Genomic DNA, 22718 nt, shown 5'->3' with positions numbered 1-22718 from the left:
TGGAACCTTCACAAAGATGAGGTCAAAAGCAATTGTCACAAGTTGATGAAAATCAGTCCTTTGCCAGCAAATTCTTCACTCTACAGATATGCTGCTTGTTTTCCTATGTTTTGTGTGGAATACCTGAATATTACCCAATGATCTTGAAAAAGATACAACTTTTTTGTCAAAGAGGAAGAAAGGCTTTTTGGTCATCTGTTACTTTGTAAAGTTTTTGAACAGAATTGCTGTACAGTAGGAAATGAGTACATGTTTTTTAAATGGAAACAAACAATTAATGCAAATGTAATATGCCAAACAAGACATGCAAATACACATCCAAAATTATTATAGCGTGAACCCAGTAAGAACACTAAATTCAAGCATCAGGAAGGTAAAATAATCACAAGCAGTATAACATCTGTGCCTCATGAGAAGGAAATAGTCCATATACAATTCAAGAGCCATTTCAACACAGTATAGGTGTTAGGTCACAGTGGAGGATGTGAGTCAGCTTACATGTGAAGACTCGCCAACGGAACAGCTCTTCCGTGATGCTCAGGAGTATGGTTTGTAACATACAAGAGACAGCTCTTTCCTAAGATTAGGTTAAGTAATGTAGAATTAATATTTCCTTTTCTTATCCCTTGTCTGGCCCTACAGGGTTGAGGAATTTACAGATTACATATATATGTACAGTGGCTACTATAAAAACACACTACTTCTGACTGAATTTCTCCATGCAGCTATAATTCAATTTAGTAATTCCAAGTTGTGTTTCAGCTCAAATATATGCCCTGTATGGAGCCCTCATGTCTCTTTTGAATTGGACTTTTCCCACTACATTAGATATTAATAAAACTGTTTCAACACATGCATGGATGAGGATATGGCTGACTTTTAGTATGTTAACAGACAACTTCTCACTCTGCTCTGTAACTCAAATAACATTCAAGTGATAAATGGAAAATGAACATTGAACTGCTACTAATTTCTTGAGCCTCTGGTACAACAATTTCATTGATCCTAATTTTTACAAGTGTGAAATAGAACTGGCTGCTTGTAAGACGAGATATTAATTCAGGCAACATACTGCCTGATTCAAAGCTACCGATAAAAGCATTCCTTTGTGGCCATTTAGAGGTTGTTGTGACTCAGTCTGAGGCCAGAGCACAGTCTGAAACTATTTATACGCAAATATTTCTGGTGTGTCGTGTCTTCTAGAAAGCATCAGAACTCAAAAAAATTTTGAATTTAACTTACCCATTCCAACATTTTAAAAAGCTGTGATCGTGATGCCTATGAACAGGCTTTTGTATGTAGGCTTTCTGAGCTAGTAATACTTCACAGTGAACTAGTTTTCATGAATGTTAATTTTGTAAAAACAACCTTCCATTTGTTTTTAGTTTTAACAACCCTCTTCAATTTTTTGAGAGCACTTGTTTCTTAATCACTGCAGCAAGTTATAGGTAAAATTATTAACAATTTTACATTATGGTTGATCTTTAAGGAAATAAACAACCCTACAGGTTCCTTTCTGAGGCAGCATGTGCCATTAAAGTATCATTCTTATAATAAGTTGCAGTCTAATTAAACAAATTACCCAAGTCATTTGTTCCAAGTGGAAATAAAAAACAGGGCACACAACCCCTCCTTATTTTGCTGAGTATTTGTTTACACGAGTTGCTCTATTGAAACTAGCAGGACCATGCAAGTGCACAAAGCACATGAATGAATGCTGTTAAACGTGAACATTTACCACTTACAAGCTCTTAAATCTCTTGTGTAACTTGGCAGGATTTCTCTTTCTGAACACCCCATAGCGTGACATAGAAAAGGGTTGCTCCATCAATACTCACAGTTGGGAAGCAGCTTAAATCTCAAACCAAGCCACAGGCTTTCCATGCTCAGTTTTAGCAGGTGCAGCAGCTTCCTGCAGTGCTGCAGGAGGGCCGCAGTCAGTGGGCAGGTGCTGGCTATGCCTGTCTGCAGGGATCACAGGGGAGAAAACAGGAATACAAGAGGTTCTGGAGGGATAACTCAGGGCTTGTCAACACAGAAATGCTCCAGAGAATCAAGGAGTGTGAGATAATGATGTATGCAACTTGTATGCTTGTGCTGAACCAGCTCAGCTCCTTGTTTGTGACAGAGATGAGAGAAATAGCTATTTATAATGCTTTCATTCCTGAAGTTGCTCACTGCAGTGTTACTTTGCTTTTATTCAGAGTTTTTATACCAGAAGCAGTTAGAAATAGCAGGGGGGGGATGTTTGTGTTTCAAATAATATACTCCAGGTAACTTTAAAAAAAATGTGCTCAGGAAACCTTCATTAAAAATTAGAATCATAGAATCATAGAATGGTTTAGATTGGAAGGAACCTTTAAAGATCGTGTAGTCCAATCCCTCTGTCATGGTCAGGGACATCTTTCACTGGATCAGGTTGCTCAAAACCCCAACCAACCTGACCTCGAACACTGCCAGGGATGAGGCATCCACAGCTTCTCTGGGAAGCTTGTTCCACTCTCAAAGTAAAAAAAATTCTTCCTTATATCTAATCTAAATCTACCCCCTTTCAGTTTAAAACAGTTACCCCTTGTCCTGTAACTACAGACCCAGGTAAAAAGTCTATTTCCATCTTTCTTATAAGGCCTTTTAAGTATTGAAAGGCCACAATAAGGTCTTCTCCGGGATGAACAACCTCAAATCTCTCAGCCTTTCTTCATAGGAGAGGTGCTCCAGCCCTCTGATCACTTCCATGGTCCTCCTCCGGACTCGCTCCAACAGGTCCATTCTTGTGCTGGGGACCCCAGAGCTGGATGCAGTACTCCAGATGGGGTCTTATGAGAGGGAGTAGAGGGGCAGGATCACCTCCCTCAACCTGCTGGTCATGCTTCCTTTTGTTTATCCTGGGATACAATTGGCTTTCTGGGCTGCAAGCACACAGTATCGACTCACGTCCAATATTTCATCTACCTAAGTCCTTCTCCGCAGGGCTACTCCCAATCCATTCATCCCTCAGTCTGTATCCATGTTTGGGATTGCCCTGACCCATGTGCAGGACCTTGCACTTGGCCATGTTGAACTTCATGGTTCCACTCCTCAAGCCTGTCAAGGTCCCTCTGGATGGCATCCCTTCCCTCCAGCATATCAACTGCACCACTCAGCTTGGCGTCATCCGCAAACTAGCTGAGGGTGCACTCCCTCTCTCCCTTTATGTTATTAATAAATTAGGAGGGAAACAAATATTCAAAAGAAAAACACTGTTCTTCAGTGCTTACCAATCTGTATTTACACACTGTGATACAGGTATCTATGATACGTGCTTTGTTGAAGTAGTCTGTGGGGTATACACTCTTATACTAAATTTATGTGGATATTAGAGATTAGGCATGTTGTCTGCGTGTAGACCATCTAGCAGGAACTGTTCATTGATAATTTTAGATGCAATTACTGTACACTGTATTTGGAGGAACTGTTTTTCAAGCTTTTTTGAAAAAGTTATCTTTTCAGAAAGCTAGGTGCATTTCATTAAGAAAGGAGGAAGATCAGAGGGAAAGATGCAGTGCGTAGCATCTGTAACAGGAAATGTTCTGTAGTAAATTAAACTCCTTTGGAGAAATTTATTTGCAAATTTGGTGTTTTTTGCAGTTGCAAATAACTTCTTGAGATTATATATATTTCAAAATGTTTTAGACATAATAGTTGTCATTTAGTATTGGTAACTAAAACAAGCCATTTATGTATAAAATATTATTAATGAAAAAATTGGGTAACTTTCTGTCAGAAATAAGCTAGTTTTCCTATCAAATGTAGAAAGGTGACTATGTAAATGTTAGACAGACAGGCTGTGTTTTCAGTGGGGAGTATTTAAGCTACACTCTAGCAATCAATACATTTTAAAATGTTAAAACTAAAGTATTATTATATTATATATTGTATATATAGTTATAAAAAACCAAGTCGTTTTAAGCTTATTTTACTGAATGAGAGTAAGACCAGTTGAAAGTTTCAGAAAATAGCCACAGAAAAGCTAGAATCAAAGCTGGGTTTTAGCCTTGCCCTGGGAGTGCTGCAAGAAGAAAGGCAATACTAACCCAGGCGCAGCTGCACCAACAAGTGGTTATTAGCTATGAGCAGAAGCTGTTACTGGAGTGATGGGGGGTTTAAGTCATGGAAAGGGTAGCCATAGCTGCTACCTTCAGAGAGAAAACCAGTAACAAAAGTGTGTCTTGCATCTCGAATAAAGCAATCAGAAGGAAAGATTTCAAACTAGTCTCCTGCTGCTGCTGTCTTGTGCTTTAGTGATACTCAGTATATGTTCTTCTCTTTTGTAAGCAAGCAGGCAGCATTAGGAGCAAGTAAACCTCTAACCCAGGAGAGCACTGCTCCTGCAACACAATGGCGTCACACAGACTTTAAAATCAGCAGCAGAGCAGAAGTTTGACAAAGCTTTGCTCAATAATTGATGATTTTTCCCCCCAGGATTTAATTAGAATATTGACATGCTGCTGTAACTTATGACACTAACAACTTGTCTAAAAGCCAAAGTGATTTAAGTTTTTACCAGATTAGCCAAACTTCCTGATCCTGTGAATATATTGGTAAAATCCTGGTATGACTGAAAACTACAGGACAAATGGTGAATATCTCAGAGAGCATTAGGATTGCAGAGTTTTTGGTATAGCACACAAGCAAAGAGAATGATAGCTTCTTGGGGTCCCTTTGCTTAGTTGTGGGACAGAGTAATAAGAGCATTGCTGAGCCTCTGGGCAATGAGGCAATACGAGGTTTAGCACTGTAATAACTACTTAGCCTTGCTAACCATCACATTTATACCGCTTGTCACGGAGAGCGGCGCTTGAATCATGTGCAAGCTACACTGTTGAACAAACAGAAGTAACCTTCGTCCTTTGTTTTCACTTTCTTTCCACTTTCATTTCTCTTCTTTCTTTAATAGTTGCAGTTTAATTGAGATTGGGAGGGTTTTTTGTTTGTTTTTTCATCAGAGTGCCCCAATGGCATTGTTAAGATTTCTGTGGAATTAAAGCAGGGAGAGTGATATCCCTGAATGGTCATTAAGAGAAACAATTGTTAATGGGTAGCTTCTTTCTTCTTGTTCCTATATATGCTTTTTTTTTTTTTTTTTTTTTAAATAAAATTACCTGACAATCACTGTGAATTGTCCCTTTGCATACCATACCATTACAAGGACTATTTCATGCATAAATAAGGTAGCTCTAGTTTACTCTGGTTTAATCCTCTCTGAGGATGTGAACCTCCATGGCAATTAGCGATTAAGTTACAGTGAACCAAGGCTATTTTGCTCTTGAATGAGTGCATCTACAGGAGTGATTAATGTGCCTTAACACTGACGTCACTCCTGTAGTTGCTTTGTCTTAACTTTTCTAAGTATATCAATGTTAGACATGGCCTACATTTAAGACTCTCATTATTTTTGTGTAAATAATATACCCAAATCAAAGGAAAGGGAATTTCAGTGTTAATTTGTGTTCTGCTGAGAAACAGGTGGAGACTTGGACTTTGAAAATATTTTAATATATTTGAAAATGGGTTTGGGTCTGGAAACACTTCATGCATATCACTGGGATTCTGGCACTGTATATGTTTATCATTTCTCTCTTTAGTACCCCTACGATTTTTGTGGCCATAGCAAGAACAATAACCTCTTTTCTATTCTCACTCCCTGTGGCAGGTTTTGCCACCTCCCGATAAAGGCCTTCTGTGTCCTTTACATTCCAAAAACCTGAGTAGGACATCACACGGGAAGAAAAGTTTATTGCATCAGATGGCTGATTTGACTCCGTAGTTAAAACCTCGTGTCCCAGACTGAGATGCTGCCCTAATTTCTTTTAGACATTGTACAATAAAGAGTGTTGGCACTGCCCCACAACACTTGTAGTCCAAGCAGTAAGGGAAGAGGCAACAGATGGACACAGACAGGTGAACTGCAAGAGATAACATTGGTCAGCGTGCTAACTAAAATGAAATGAACTGGCTAATGAGTTTCAATGCCATTTTTAGAATATCAGAGCTCCGTGTGTTTGAGAGAGCATCACCCTCCTCAGGACTGCCACCCCGGAGTGGCAACAGACTGTGGAAGCAGCAGGCTCACAGTCCCAGTTGCACCTTGGGTCTGCAAACCCCCTGCTCATCCACTGGCTGTTTCCTACCATCCTTGATGAAAAATCAGGTTTGGTCATTTGTATTTCAGCCTGCTTTCAAAAGAAATGCAGCAGCTGCTCTCGTTGTAACATTTCATGGTGGTAGAAATGAGCAGAATTTCTCTAAAAAAAGGCAGGGCTTGTACTCACAGGATTGCCCCCATCTGCTGTGCCATGTCCGGACATGGGAGTTATACTTTACACATTTTAAGAATATTAAATTAAAGCGGTTACAAATTTTGCAAAAAAGCAGTTACAATTTTTAAAAAACAAATCTTATGTCAAGAAAGTGTAGCAGTAATCATATATACTTAACCTATTCCATTAGCTTTAAAGTATATACATGCATTTAACTGCAGTATGAAATATTTCACAAGCATAACTGAATCACAACTGTGTCTCAGCACACAATAATTACATATTTTACCTAAATTTGCAATTGCGTGTTCAATTATGTATTATGGGTACTTTTATGGACTTCACTTTTTTGTATAATTATCAATGTTTTGTATAATTACCAGTGAATCAAATGCTGAGGGCTAAGCATTTTTAAAAAGTTTAAAGGATTAGTAAGGATCCCATACTGACTTATTAAGGTAGTCATATGTAAAATAACTTTCCTTTTAACTGAATAATTATGCATGAATGTATTTCCTATGCTTTGCACTTAACTAACTGAGAGATTTTTATGTAAGTGTACATGTCAGCAGTGTAATGGGTGCTCTGTTAGTTGTTAAGACATTGTCATATAGTTTCCACAAACACTGGACATTTCTGGTTTGTATAGTTGTGTATGTTCTTCATTGTTAAAGACCTTGGTAAACATTGTTATTACCTTAAAGGCCTACTCCCCTAACCCAAATGCTAATTTTTTCAGGTGGACGTTGTTGGTGCTGTGGGAGTTATTACTGTTACTGTAAATGTAGTTACGCAGGAAAAAAAAGTGGACTGCCATATTTAAAATGGAAATAGAAAAATAAAAACAATCAAAATGTATAATGTGCAAATGATGAAATGTAAAATGGCTAGCAGAAACTGTTATTATAAAACAGCATCTATGCTCCCCCTCCATATTAACAGTATCTAATTAAAATCTGGAAACTACATGGCATGTTGGATTGCAACAATTGTAATTTTTGTTTTTCCCTGTGTCTTATTTGACTGTATGAATTCTGATGGGAATGTAGGTCATAAAGCAAATGGGTCATAAAGCAAACTGTATGAAAGACCTTGATGCACATGTAAGTACACTTGAAAATCTTCCAAGGAATTTAGGATGATGATTTGATATTAACAGATGAGTTTCCAGAAAGACCAGCCTAGGGCTGTCAAACAACAAGGATGTCAATCCAGAATTGAGAGAATAAGTAGATCTCCGCGGGCAAATATGCAGAGCACTTTCCTGGCGTTATTTCACTCTGTTAATGCCTTTTACCTTACCCATCACTTGGTTGGTTCACATTCATGCTGGCGGAGACACAAATCAGTAAAATTAACTAAATGCTGAATGTTTTATTTTAAGAAGCCTTTTTGTTGTGTTTAAACAGCATAGGGATGGAATAACTATTTTTGCCCTGAACTGGGGTCATCTTGAGCAATGTTCTCATAAAGCATGCTCAAAGGAGAAGAGAGTGGGGAGACTGCCCCATGTATTAACATGACAACATAGAGGCTTTGTTTGTAGATTAAAGCCGTTGAACTTTGGATGAGTCGGTTTTGTGCTGGGATACCTTTTACCTAACTTGCTCTAGTGGACAAGGGATTTTAGCAACTGGGTTAAATGAAGTTATAGAAATGAGGACTGAGTCAGGAGTTCTATTTGCTCTTTTTTGTAGCTTTTCAGGAGCATTCACTTGGTTATAGTAAATGGGAAACAGTAGACTTATTAGTCCTGCTTTTCTAGCATCTGCTGGTTTATCTGTAGAGGGGAAGGGGAGTACCTAATGCTTAATTGAACTTATAGTTTGCAAGCTAAGTTTTACACTATGTCAAGTATATCTAAGCCATGTAGCATGGGACTGTTTGTTAGCATCTGCATAAATAAAGGCTTGTTTGACATTTATAGTCTGGGTGTTGGAGATAAACGTATTAGGTTCCTGCAGCAAGTTCTGGGCCTCTGCCAACAGTCTATTAAAAGAATCATAGCTCCATACTCTCTCAAGTTTCAGGATCTGCACAAAAATTTTTATTCTCTCTATCACAGTAGTATCTATGCTTCTTTCAGCTATCTCCCTTTATCATCGCAGATGAGTAGGAATTGTTAAGGCAGATTAAACTGCTGGACGTTAAAACCTTGCTGACATTGATGGAAGCTGGACACTTGAGCCATGCAGCGTAGTACAGAGAAGCCTGACTTGACACTGTGGATGCTAGCTCCGCACAGGGAGAAGTAAGACCACATCACAGAGCTACCATACACAAGTTATTAACCCATGTCTTTCAGTACTTATTAAACCTTATGCAAAGTTTATCAGTTTGGCTGTGGAACTCTACCAGTGCAAAAACTGCCTTTGAAACCAACTGAGCTGAGAAGATCCCAGCTGTAAAAAGGAGAAACAATTGTTCTCTGTGCTCCTGGAGTGCTCACAGGGGACCCCCTTGAATGAGGTGCATTGCCATATCTACATAAGATAGGTATGTAGGATAGGTATCTAGGCATTGAAAGTGTCCCAGGGTTCTCTACAACAGTTAACAGCACTAGACACGCCTATTTGTCTGAATCCTTGCCATTTTTGTTCCTACTAGCACTTTATTGGTAGTGTTTCAGTACTTTTTTGAGTTCATTCTTTGGGTCACATTCGTGCTATGAAAGAGGATAACGAGAGTTTGAAGATGTACTGATATCTTTTTCCTTCTTTACAGCATTTTGTTTGCAGACATTGTGGGGTTCACTAGTTTGGCATCACAGTGTACGGCCCAAGAGCTGGTGAAGCTGCTGAATGAGCTGTTTGGCAAATTTGATGAATTAGCTACAGTAAGTACAACATTCTTATTTAAATTTAATTTAAATTCCCTTCTGAAAAAAATGATGCATGAGTTATACATTAGAAATCTGTAACAGACTGATTTAGCCCCATATGTCATGAATTTCTAAAGCTTCCATTTTTTATTCATATTCTGGAGAGAAAACAGTCTATTTTAATTGTTTAGGAAAGAAGCTTAAGTTTCTATTTTTAAATATACTTTTCTTCCCCCTCCTTGGATGCCATCAGTATTCTTCATTGCTTTTGTTTGCACAAAATAGAGAAAATATTTCAATATTTACATTTCTATCCTGCATAGAAAATAACAGGATAATGGAAAATATGAATATTGGCAGTATGGCATAAAACAACTTTCTGTGATAATAAGAAGCTAGAGAGTAAAATTAGTTCTTCACAGCAAGCACTCCGTGTCACAGAAATGATGGTAGCTTTTCAGAGAAGCTACTGTAGGCAAAATGGGATCCATATCATAACTGATGCTTATGTTTTGGTCATTGCACTTACATTGTACCAGATTCCCCAAGGAAAAGAATATGAGAGAAATGTTCCTTCCTTACAACTTCTAGCAGTCTAATAGTAGCATTTGACAAGAAATGAGAGGAATAGATGTGCCTGAAAAAGTCACACATCTTGTTTCAAATTACATTTAACAATATTCTGAAAATATGTTTTCCCCTTTAACAAAGGAAAACTTCATCAAATCTATCTTGTTTGCCAGCAATGTCCTCAGAGCCTTCATTGCTGAGAAGTGTCACCTCCACATAAATTATGCTCCTCCACTATCTAGCTATCTTGTCTGCACACTCTGGTCTGCAGCCTAGGGAACATATTTTTTCAGGTCCTGCACATAAACAGCATCCAAACTCACTTCTTGATGTAGTCTTCCACATGAGAGATCTGAAGCCTGTGGACATTCTGCATCTATGGCTCCCTCTTGATAAACAGCTCTCAAGGACCCCATGGAGACGGAAATCTTCTGCTCCACAAAATGCCAGGCTAAGGAAGACCTATTCTTAGTTTAATGGGTTTGATCGAGTGCTATATCCTGATTTGCACTAGATACTCAAGTCATAACTGAGAGAAACTGTTGTGTGTTCCTTTTTTCCAAGAAAAAACAGAAGATTAACTTAGATGCTACATAGAGATGCAATGGAGGTGTGGTTTTTTGGTATGAATTTGTAACACACTCATAAGTCTTTGTGTAACCAATTCATTACTGAAACTGCTGGCAGTGCCTCATGGAGATCACAGGTCCTGAGCCCAGAGTACTTCATAGATGTATACCTTAGAAATAAAAGGGACTGCCATATAGATGATCATTGGAAAGAGCTTAAATTACTTAAAAAGTTCAAATAGTCTCCTTACTTTAAATTCATTACTGAATTTCATCCTCCAAATGGCAACCAGCCATCTCACAAGCTCCAGTGCTATCATTTGTGGAGTCATCATAGCCATGAAACACAAGGTAATGTAATAACATGGGAGTACTGTGACATAACACGAGATCCCACATGTGCACTCAGAAATGCACATGCCTGTGACATGTGACATGGCAGTGGAGCCAGGGAGATGGCTACTGCACCACGCTTGCTCCCTTAGCAGTGGCCAGGTGCAGCCAACTGGAGGTGTCAGTGACACTGAAGCCAGAGTACCAGGCGGATGCCAGCTTTTGGTGCGAGCTCAGTTGTTTGTCAGGGAAGAAGCAGATCAGGGATAGCAGAGGAGCTAAAAAGCTTTAACTTTTCCATTCAGCCTGCATGCATTCTTTTTCCAAATTTGAAAATAAATCTCATGGTTTCTTTCAGCTATGTGAGGAAGATTTCTTATTTACTTGTCCTAGTTCAGTCTGTGCTGCATTGGGGTGTGATTAAAGACAGAATGTATGAGCTTTCGTTGGCACCTTCTGATGTGGTAAAGGGAGACTTGTTCTTGTGTGTCCTGCAGTCAGAAGAAATGTATTGCAAAGTGTAATTTTCTTGGTTAAAACAACTTCTGGATATTCATTATTAGGTCAAAACAGAGGACTGGGCTGATTTTAAAATAGTGCTGTGCTTTAGTATTCAGAATGATGAAGGAGGAAACTGCAGGGAAGGGACTTTAAAAATATAATGGTGATAGGTGTGTTCCCTGTGACTACTGAAGTGTGATATGTGAGCATGCATGCTGTGTGCTGCTGTTTCTTAGGAAGCAGTGTCAGCTGGAAGGGGCAGTTTATGACAATCCTTGTTAAAACAATTGTCCTGTCTTAAAACTAATGCTTAAAAAAAAGTCCCTGTCACAACTGTGGGAAGTGTAGTAAGTGTAAGGCAGCATATATTTGCTGGGAGTCTCATGAAGAGTCCTGGCATTTCGACACATTGACACATTTTAGGAATAGTAAGTCTTTGCTTTTTGACAGTGTAGCTCTGAAACTGACCAGAACTAGGTGCTTCAGATGAACATAAAAAAATTCTTGTTGAGAGATCTGGAACAACTTAATCCTAAAATTTGTCCTTCTGACATTTAGAAGCTGGTTTATACTTTTTAGCATTAGATTTTTCTCTCTTTCTATGTGCTGCTTGTTGCATTGTTTTGGTAAGGCAAATAGTTTTGCTCTTTTTGAAATGGTACTCCTTTTCTTAAATCACAATAGCTTCAAGTATAGTTACAGCGTGTGACAGGGAGTTCTGAAGGCAAGCCTTAGGTTTCAATTTAGTGTCATTCAGCTCCTTTGAAAGTTTGCTTGTGCATTCAGTTAAGAGAGGGAAGAAAAGTCCTGATCTTCTTACTCCCTAGTAGAAATTATTTGTTCTTTTATCATGTCCTTTCTTTTTTATTCACCTCTAGAGAAAATATGTTTTTCAAACGCTTATCTTGTACAGGTTAAATTACCTTGTAAATCACAGAGTCTTTGAACTCTGTTAGAAGAAGAGGTGATCAGAATACAATACTTAAAATGATGGCATGTTTTCTATTTTCACAACAGCACTGTTTGATTTCCTAAAGAAATAATCTTAGGTAGTCATATTTTATATAGGACTTTGTGGTCCCCTTAGTAACTTTTGAGTCTATGGGCCAACTTGAGTCACTTTGAAGAAAATGAGTCTCAAAAATATAAAGCTAAACAAAAATGAGTGACAATATTAGTATCTGTGCGGGAGTGTAACTTCGTTCTAGACAGACATCAGAGAATCCACATGGACAGGCACTGCTATGAATGCCTCAGGGTTCATTTGTGTGTCTGGTTACAGGAGTACTTGTAATGTTACTGTCTTTAGGCACCTTGATTTTCTATAACCATTTTGGATAAATTTGCCCATTCTGCAGAGGTACCCTTGGGACTGTACACAATGATAGCAAGCCACCTTTCTGAACGTATGCAGTTAAGTTTCTCATAAGACCTATGAATGGTCCAAATAGAAAGAATGATTTTGCATTAATTTCTATTGGATTTTATGTTCAGGCTTAGTTTCCTTAGTTCAGGCTGTTACTTCTGAAGTTTCTCAGTTTCTTGCAGTTAACCAGAGTAGCTTTGTGCAGTCTCAGATTTTGCTCTAATGATAGTCATTCCGCATTATGTATTATCAATAAATGCTTTAAACAACTGATCTTTGCATGAGGTTTTCAGATGCCTTGCAATTAACCTTCAACACTATAGCTAGCTTCTAATTTGTCATTCTTCAGCTTACTTTTAAGAGTGACAAATTTTAATGTGATATAATCATTTGCATTGTGTGGTTTTTATGTTCCCAAGGAATTCTTGAATACATGCCACTTAGGCTGGGTGCCTTTCTACTTTAATACACTGTATATTTCAGTGCATTCTTGGTTCGTGCTTTAGCTGTGGCGTGGATTTACTGTGAATGAGGGAGGTTCTCAAGGCTGCACTTACCAAGTAGCATCACACAGAGTTACACATACCCCTGCTCAGGTACTCTTATGGTCACAGCTACACGATCTTGTGATACCGTTCAGCTATACCCAAAATATTTTACCTGTAATAAGTCAACTTAATAGAAAAGAAGAGGCATTTCTCCAGCATCCTGCATCGTAATCAAACAGGTTTGCTTTTTAGAAAAGAACATCACTAGAAGAGAATTTTGATATTCTGAATGAAAGATCTTACTTGTTCGTGCCACTTTTGGCATCTCATCTTTTAGCCAGACCGACACACACCATTTCCTTGTTCTTTCCATTTGCAGTTATGTATACCTTCAGGCTTTGTCAGTATTTAGAGGCTGAGTCTATTTTTATTTCTTTCCATTTTAATTTAGTATCCTTTCCTCATTACCTTCTTAGCTTTTAACAATTTTTACTTTCGAAATTTCAATGTTACTGAAGTGGCTTTTTGTACCTGTTCAGCCTCAGAGATATTGAACTTAACAATGTTGCTGCTGAGCCTTAGGCAAAGGGTCAGTAAGTAATAATTTTAATAAGCTTCTGTGCTGGTTTTTTCACTATGTCAAGAACAGTCAGTCCTTTGCTGTGCTTTGAACCAGCTATTGCTAGAAGCAAGCACTTTAAGAAACTGATTCTATTGAATCTATAGAATGCTTTTAGGTTATATGAAGATAATTATGATGTATTTTTAAAATGTAAGAAAGATGAACAATGTTTTGTGGGCTGGTTGAGATGGGAAAGTTAGTGCTGGAAAACAGATATAAACTTTCAGCACGTAACACTTCTTTGTGGAAAGGGGTAAGTGTGCACTAGGGGGGGATATTTACAAAGGCTAATTTTAAGGACACTTGTCTCCCCAAGTTCCCTTGATAGTCAGTGCAGACAGAGGATCCTACTGAGGCAGATCAGGCATGTAAGCTTGAGTCTGGTTCTGAACAGCCATCCGGAGAGGTCTCCTAGAAAGACCTGAGTAAGTAAGCTTTCTTAAATTAAAGTGGTCTTAATGAATATGCCTGCAATTCTGTAGGATCAGGGACTAAAGATGTGTGTAAGGTGTGAAGCTAGAGTGTCTATGGGACAGTTTTCCAGGAAGGAAGATAATGTCACACACTTTAAGTATTGTAGGAACATATAAATGGGCAGGTACCACCGAGGTTAGGTCTTGCCTAACCTCCTTTATGGTACTTTTTAAGTAAGATGATATTGTGCTTGGTATGCCATTTCTTTGTCATAACTCTTGTCATGATTTGCATGCTTCTGGTAAATTACCAAATTCTTCCTGAGTTTGTATTCTGCAAATCTGAGATTTGCGTCTTTGTATAGGACTGTGTTGGATTATTCTGATCAGCTTCAGATGCTTGTGGTGTGGGCATTTGTACTGAAACTAATTATTTTGACTCCTTGTGCAGTTAGTGTAGAGAAAGGTATTTCTGGAGTTCAATGTCTGTCATCCAAGGAGAATGTCTAATTGCACTCCAGAAATGCCTGTTTCACTTCATTGTTGTAGAGGCAGTTTGATAACCCATATTTTAGCTATCTAATGTACTCTGCATACACAGTCCTACCTCGAGTCCTTTGCCCATGTGTAGATCTGTTATGTGGGGAACAGCAGTGCATCAGGGGAGCAGCCATCAGGACCTCTCCTCAGCCTAGAGAGGCCATGCCTCATGCACTGGAGTCCAGAAGCACTATCCTCAGAGCAGTCAGCTTTGCTTTTCTCAAGCCAGACTTTTTATCTCCTTGAAGTCTATGGAAAACTTTCTGGAAACTATTTTCTTTATAAGCAGCTGTATACAATATCTTCCTAGTTCTTCTCACACCATCATTTTTCAGTAATTCTGCCAAGTGGAGTGGAATGACTGTTTCCACTGATTAGGTCTTGAAGATTTCCTATGCTTTTTTGTTTGGAGCATGACTGAATTTCATACTTTTGTTGGTGCAAAACTGTGACAGATTTTTTTAAAATCCTCTCTATTATGTTGTTTCCAGAAGAATCTGGAAAAACATCTATTTCCTGAAATTCAGAGATTAGTTTTTCAACATTTTATAGTGTATTTGTTTTAGGCTTCTTTCTCCTTGGATATTCCTCTTCATAAAAAGACAGCATCTTAAAGGATACTTAATGAAAGCTGGGAAGGAGACAAGCATGCGTATTAGTCATGATGATTGTGTAAAATATTCTTGCTAAAATCCTTTTTCATTTCCAAGTAAATTAACATATATGACTGTGAAATAGTTTCTTACTCTCCAGGACTAAAAACATTTAACCTTCTCTTTTCGTAAAATTACTCTCCACGTGGAGAAGGGAAGGAATTTATTGTGAGAATGGGAATGCACAGAAAAGGTAGGGCAAGAACCAGTAGGTTATTGCAGGTCAGCATATATAATTGCCAATAAAACTGAGGGAAAGCATTTGAAACAAAATGTCTTCTTTTTTATAGCTATCCTGAATAATTCTATGTTTGTTCATGCATGATACGGCTCCCATGATGGTAGATAATTTGTCATGACTTCACAAATACATTACTAAATTGCAAGCTTACATATGCTCATTTGGAGATGGCCAGCTTTCTCAGTCACAGCCTACTAAGCCATTTTCTGTGGTACTTACCAGATTTGTTTTCTTTTCCTATTATTTCTGCCACCCTGTAGAAGCTCTTCTTGTTAAGTCTATACTCACTGTTATTTCTATGAGTGTGTCTCCATTACCCTGCTAAATTGAACTCTATGAAATATTGTAGTTAGCTCATTCTCAAGGTTTTTTTATGTTGAGACTAGCAGATGTGCAAGAACTAGTGTAGGTTGGTAAAGTTACTGTTCGCAGGCATTATTCCATTAAAAGGTTATCAAAATAGTTGTTTCAGTTTTATACCAACAGTTCAAAACCTGGGTGAAAAGAAATGTTAAAATGTGTATGCAGTAATTGACAGGATTCAATGAAATTTTCAAATGAGCTGGACATTTTGCAAAAGTGTATTATCACTATTGACACACTGCAATGTATGGAGCTGGTGGTAATTTCTATGTCACTTCATTACACTCAGAATTTGACTATGAAGTTTATCTGATAAACTAGCTTCAATAATCTCTTACATGTTGTGACCCACATTCAGCAGAGTTGTTAAAACAGATTTGGATACTACACATAGAAACTGTGTTGCTAAATCTTTTTGGTTTTACTAAAAAAAAAAAAAAAGTAAAATGATAAGTGAAATTACAGTTTGTCATTAATGAAAGTTTTAGATGGCATGAGCAAACTCTGCATTCAGCTCTGAGGCCCCCAGCACAAAAAATACATGGACCTCTTAGAGTGGGTCCAGAAGAGCGTAATGCAAATTATCAGAGGGCTGGAACACCTCTCCTATAAAGACAGGCTGAGAGAGTTGGTGTTGTTCAGCCTGGAGGAGAGAAGGGAGACCTTATTGTGGCCTTTCAATATATAAAGGGGGCTTATAAGAAAGTCAGCAAGAAACTTTTTCCAGGGTCTATAGTGACAGGACAAGGGGCAAAGGTTTTAAACTGAAAGAGAGTAGATTTAGATGAGAAATAAGAAATTTTTTTAAGATTAGTGTGGTGAGGCACTGGAACGGGTTGCCCAGAGAGGCTGTGGAGGCCCCATCCCTGGAAGTGTTCAAGGCCAGGTTGGATGGGGCTTTGGGCAACCTGGTTTAGTGGAGGGTGTCCCTGCCCATGGCAGGGGGGTTGGAACTAGATGGTCTTTAAGGTCCCTTCCAACCCAAACCATTCTGTGATTCTGTGATTTTCACAGATTTAGCTGTTAGAAGTTGACACAGAAAGAGGACCTTTCAAAGGGGATTCAAAGTAGAGTTCTAAGGGAATGTTTTGCATGTGGGTCTAAAAGCATTTCTTCATCTTTTTCTGCACCTAGCTGCATCTTTTTTGAATACTGCTGCCGTCTAAGAGACTTTCACTGGGTTGTCCTTCCTGTGGAATGCTTTGGATTTTGCTTTTCCCTAACGCTCTTTGGTGCACAAATTGGAGTCATATAGATGAGGGAAAAAAATAGATCTTTTATGTTTTGCTTAATTTTATAAGGAAATTAAATATAGAAGGAAAGTGTAAACATCAAAAATGTAAACTGATCTCTTACAAAGGATCTCTCCCTCTCACCATGCACTGAACTTAAATTAATAACTTAATATGGTATTGCTTAGTTGCACTGTACAGCCTTCCAACTAACTCCATTCAATTCACTACCTTTTCTTCTATGACCCTGAAGGAGGGTGGCTGGTCCTTCACCATTTCCTTAACAACAGAACACTGTGCTATGACCTTCTGTGGTGGGTTGACCCTGGCTGAGGGCCAGGTGCCCACCAGAGCCGCTCTATCACTCCCCTCTTTCATTAGACAGGGGAGAAAAGGTACAATGAAAAAAAAAACTTACGGGTCGAGATAAGGACAGGGAGAGATCATTCTCTAATTATCATCACGAGCAAAACAGACCAAACTTAGAGAGGGAATTCATCTTATTTATTACTAAGCAAAACAGAGTAGAGGAATGAGAAATAAACCCAAATCTTAAAAACACCTCCCCCCACCCCTCCCATCTTCCCGGGCTCAACTTCACTCCCGGCTTCAACCTCCGCCCCCCCCAGCGGCACAGGGGGACGGGGAGTGGGGGTTACAGTCAGTTCCTCACACGGTGTTTCTGCCGCTTCTTCATCCTCAGGGGGAGGACTCATTGTTCCCCCGCTCCAGCGTGGGGTCCCTCTCACGGGAGACAGTCCTTCACGGCCTTCTCCAACGTGAGTCTCCTCCACGGGGTGCAGACCTTCGGGAGCAAACTGCTCCAGCGTGGGTCCCCCACGGGGTCACAAGTCCTGCCAGCAAACCTGCTCTGGCGTGGGCTCCTCTCTCCACGGATCCACAGGTCCTGCCAGGAGCTTGCTCCAGCGCGGGCTTCCCACGGGGTCACAGCCTCCTTCAGGTGTGTCCACCTGCTCCGGCATGGGGTCCTCCACGGGCTGCAGGTGGAATCGCTACACCCCCTCATCCTTCCTCCATGGGCTGCAGGGGGACAGCCTGCTTCACCATGGTCTTCACCACGGGCTGCAGGGGAATCTTGCTCCGGCGCCTGGAGCACCTCCTCCCCCTCCTTCTTCACTGACCTTGGTGTCTGCAGATGTTCTTACATCTTCTCACTCCTCTCTCTGGCTGCAAAAGCGCTCTCTAACTGTTTTTGTCTTTCTTAAATATGTTATCACCAGAGGCGCTGATTGGCTTGGCCTTGGCTAGCGGCGGGTCCATCTTGGAGCCGGCTGGCATTGGCTCTATCAGACACAGGGGAAGCTTCTAGCAGCTTCTCACAGAAGCCACCCCTGTAGCCCCCCCCGCTACCAAAACCTTGCCACGCAAAACCAACACACCTTCCAAAGGTGCTTGAAGCAGTAAGGCATTCACTATACCTCTGCATAAAGGAAGGAGTGGACTAGTAATGCCGGGACCAGGTATCTTCTACCTGTCTGTGTTCAAATCTGTTGAAAGAGGGGGCTCAAAACTGGTGTCTGGCCCATAATTGTCAGGCTGAGCCACCTTGGTTAGTATATCATTAGTCCAGAGGATGAACATTAAAATTTGCATTTATCACATATGTTGTGTATATATGCAAGAAGGTGTAGGGAAATTTGCAGAACTGTGTGTCTGTGCATGTTGTATGTGCACATATATATGTATGGATGCATATATTTATACAGCATGATAGCCAAAATATAGGATTTTTTCCACTTCTGTTCCACTCTAATAGACAAATTTAATGAAATTGAATAGAAATGTCATTCCAGCTTTGAATGATGTAGTAGAAAATACTATTCTTTCTCCAAGTCTCTTTTATGTTTCCATACACATCTGTAATGTAGATAAATTTATGTTAACTTCAGAGTGTTCAAAGCTTTCTAAGCCAACTTTCTATTGAGATTAATAACACCTCAGCATAAAGTGCTATAAATGTTAAATATGCTGCACATGCTAAATACATTGAAAACAAGCTGCAGTGGTAACAGTGGTGAATACTATCTTGTCTTCTTTCAAGCCCTCTTTGGAAGCAGAATGAAGTTTTAGGTTTGTGAAGAGAGATAAATAGGGAATGCATTTTATTGCTATTTTGTCTTTGGGGAGTTTTAGAGGAGCTTTGCATTTTTTCCCCCCAATAGTCATGTTATACTGTAATAACCAAGAAAGGACTGTAACTGTGATGTAGTTAGCCTGGATTGTTGAATTATGGCTTGGGTCCCCAAGGATTAGAGGGACAGCTGTTATAAATTATTCTAGTTCCCCTGAAACCCATGATGCCATTCTGACTAATATGAACTGAAACTTTGATCCCCTTTGCCTACCTGATAGAAACAGTTCAGCTCTAGGCACAGCAGGCTTCTCCAAGGAAGCTGTTGAAATGAGGCTTTCCAAAAGGAAATGACTGATAAATCAAAAAGAAAGGAAAACAAGAGGAAAAATATGAAGGGGAATAAAACACAAAAGTACTTCTGTGATGTGTCCTTTCCTCAAGCTCACTGATCTTCCTTTTGGCTCATTGAACATCTGTAAGGGAGCGTGACCATGCCCCTTACATGTCATGCAAGGGAGGATGACAGCAGTAGCAGGGCCAGGAGAATAGTGTGTATGCCTTCTTCGGTCCTTGTAGTTCACCACCGTCTCCCCCAGAATTAGTTCTACTCTCAGTGAAAACTGAGTCATCAGAGATTGGCATTATGATGGTTTCCCTCTACCCAAGACTGCTCTTCAATATGTGAAGAAAACATTGAGCTAACAGTGTTTTTTTCAGGCAGTAGGGCAATAAGTACCGTGTGTGTGTGTCCCCCCTTCAGATTCGAACAGTTTCAGGTAGTGAATGGATGGGGGAGGCACGAAGGGCTATTTGAGCTCAAGAGCTGCTCCCTGTGCTGCCAGTGCATCTCCTTCCACTCCTCTGCTGCATGCAGTGCTCCTCTTGTACTAAGTTGCAGCCATGCAGGAACAATACCCAGAGGTCTCACTAATGCTAAAGTCTGAGGTTTGTTGAGGTTCCCAAAGCCTTCCCCCGAGAGAGTAAAGCATTCAGTATAAGTCCAGGCCTAATAGATCTCCTCCCTTTTACCCCAACTCTTAAATAGCTGAACCTGGACATGTCTTGTGTTTGGTTTTTCTCTTTTTTTTTTTTTAAGACACTAACTTTGCAACCATTAAGTGTCATAGGTAGTCACCAAACTCTGTTCACATTTTTCTAGCCTAAACAAACTAAATGTTATTACTGCTCATGTCCAAGAACATTCTAGGACAGTGTAAGACTGGTAGGATCTGAGTTAGGGGAAATGGGGATCACTGCTTATGCATCTTTTTGTAGGCCTCATTAATCTTTTCTCTTACTCTGCACAGCATAACTAAATCCAAATTGGCTGAATATGGTAAAGAATCTTTTTATGTACCTTAGCTGATGCAGTTTTTATTAGTAGGAATAGAAAAAAGTGTCTTTCTAATTTATGGATAAATAAAAATGCTTTTTGAAATTATAGTCTATCTGACCTTCCTTTTTGGCTCACTTTGATAGGTGCTCACATACCATGATGACACATGAGTATGTAGAAATACATAGATTATTGCAGTGACAGAAGGCAGAACAAGGATTCTTTCTTGCATTAGCATCTGCCATTTCTAAAATAAATAAAAGCTTTAAAGAGGGTCTTCTACCAGACAGTGTTACAAGAAACAAAAATAATGTAGCGGGCATCCCTGACTTTGGATCTATTCATGTTGTTTGAAACAGAAGTTCCCCATGCCCCCTTCCCCCGCCCCAGACGACACCCCCCCGCCCCGACCCCATCGTACTCTACCTAACAGGTAGAATGGACTGATTTATAAAGTGCTTGTCTGAAAGTGTAAAGAAAGCTTTTAGCAACTTTGACGTATTCTCTGCTTTCCAAGCTAGGCTTCCACTTCACACTGACAAACACTGTGACTGACAGTTGTGCCAGAGGGAATTCTGCAGATCTGCTTGGAAACGTCTCCGTAAGGCACCGCAGGTGGACAAGCTGCCTGGCTAATGCAGTGCTAGCAATCTTTGGTGCTTTTTATCATGTGCATAAAACCAAATTATCAGCTGTTTCTAAACAAGCATTGCTTGTATCAACTGTGACTAGAATTTGTAACTATCACACTTGAATTCATCACTGTCACAAATGTGAAAAATATTGCCGAGTCAAGGGCTTCTTTAGAAGTTGCTGAGGAAGCAAAACAAAGAGAGGGAAAGGATTTGTTTTCTTAATTTGCATATCAATCCTTATAAAGCTTGCTCTTACAAAGCTGCACTGTGTCTCCTTCCTGGAACTCTGCCTCACGTGTCAAGAAAGAGAAAACAAGCAATTTTGTTAGAGATTACTGTATATTAATTGATTATTATAAATAAGGACAGTGAGGATAACATCTGATAAGGAATAGAGTGGTGGTTTCAAAAACAGCAGGTGATTTACCCATATGTCTTCCATCAAAATTAATATTTCTCCAGAAAATGCTGTATTCCTTATTTTCTTTTTCTTTTTCTCCTGCACAAGTAATAAACTGACTTGGAAAAGTGGTAATGGATGTTCAGTTTTTTTTCCTTTCTTAAACTATCTGCCAGGCTGCTAGACTGTGCTGTGCCAGTCTGACAGTAACTTTGTGTATCCTGTTCTGAAATGTGCAGTATTGCTCTATAGCACAGTAAGCTCTCTGAGAAAACCAAGTCATTAGAAATGAGCCATTTTGGAGGTGGACACCGAATAGGAGAGAACACTGATCGATTAACACATACGTATTGTCCACCTCAGATTACTGAAATGGCTTTTCTGAATAACTTTTGGCGGCGTCAAATAGTCATTGGCTGGCCACAAATAATGCATACCAAATTTGAAGATGAAAAGGGCTTTATAGAGGATTGGAAGGTGTGGACCGAAACTGGACTTATTTTGGAAAGTAGGTTCCAGCTTTAACTACTGAGTACCCTTTACTGCTTCAAGATTTGCCCACAATTTAAAAAAAAAAATGCTTATTTTGGCAGTATAATTTAGTGGTTTCTACGAAAAAACTTAGTGGTTTCTATTAAAAGTCTTAGGAGTTTCTGTCCAAAAACCTCGAGTTGGAAGGCTTGTTTTGTGTCAGGATAGGTTCTGAGGTCTGCATATTACTTTGTGTTCATCAATAATTATTTTACTTATATAATACCATTTAGCCAAGGATCTCAAAATACTCAATTAAAACACTAAGTAAAATCGGTGAGGCATTTTGTGGCTATAGGCTGTTGGAATCCTTCTTCGATTCAAGATCTGAATGTACTGCTTATTTTATAAAAAGAAGTAGACAAACCAATTTTCCCAAGCAGTGCCTTCTTCCATGCCTGAACAGAGGTAATTCTCATTTTACAATATTTATTCAATACTTGGAGACATTTACAGAGAAGACAGGTGTGGGAATGCCTGCAGCTGGAAGAGCATGGAATGCTGGTGTATGATATGTCAGAAAGGCATCGCTGTAGGCCTAACCATTGCTTCTAAGCTGGAATACGGGTAATGATGCGGAGAGTGCAGTCAGCTCAGGGAGGCTTAGATTCTTGTAGGTGGGAGACTGAGTAAGAATGTGTGCCCGTATGAGAAGCTGAACCAGTATGATTAGGTCATTTTATTTCAGAAATTTTAAGTTCCCCTACCCA

At 39.4% G+C, this 22718-nt stretch overlaps 1 protein-coding gene across 2 annotated transcripts in view; it reads left to right on the top strand.

Annotated features, from left to right (window-relative positions):
* ADCY1 (adenylate cyclase 1) overlaps window positions 1–22718 on the top strand; it is a 170414-nt gene that overhangs the window by 72476 nt on the left and 75220 nt on the right. For both annotated transcript variants that reach the window (XM_075745272.1, XM_075745273.1), the window contains exon 4: window positions 9024–9135. In XM_075745272.1, coding sequence (XP_075601387.1) covers window positions 9024–9135 — 112 coding nt within the window. The remainder of the gene's footprint in view (window positions 1–9023; window positions 9136–22718) is intronic.

This window comes from Balearica regulorum, chromosome 2 (assembly GCF_011004875.1).
Source record: "Balearica regulorum gibbericeps isolate bBalReg1 chromosome 2, bBalReg1.pri, whole genome shotgun sequence".
Classification (NCBI taxonomy): domain Eukaryota; kingdom Metazoa; phylum Chordata; class Aves; order Gruiformes; family Gruidae; genus Balearica; species Balearica regulorum.
Note: the sequence above shows the minus strand (reverse complement) of the source record. Positions and strands in the feature narration are given on the sequence as shown.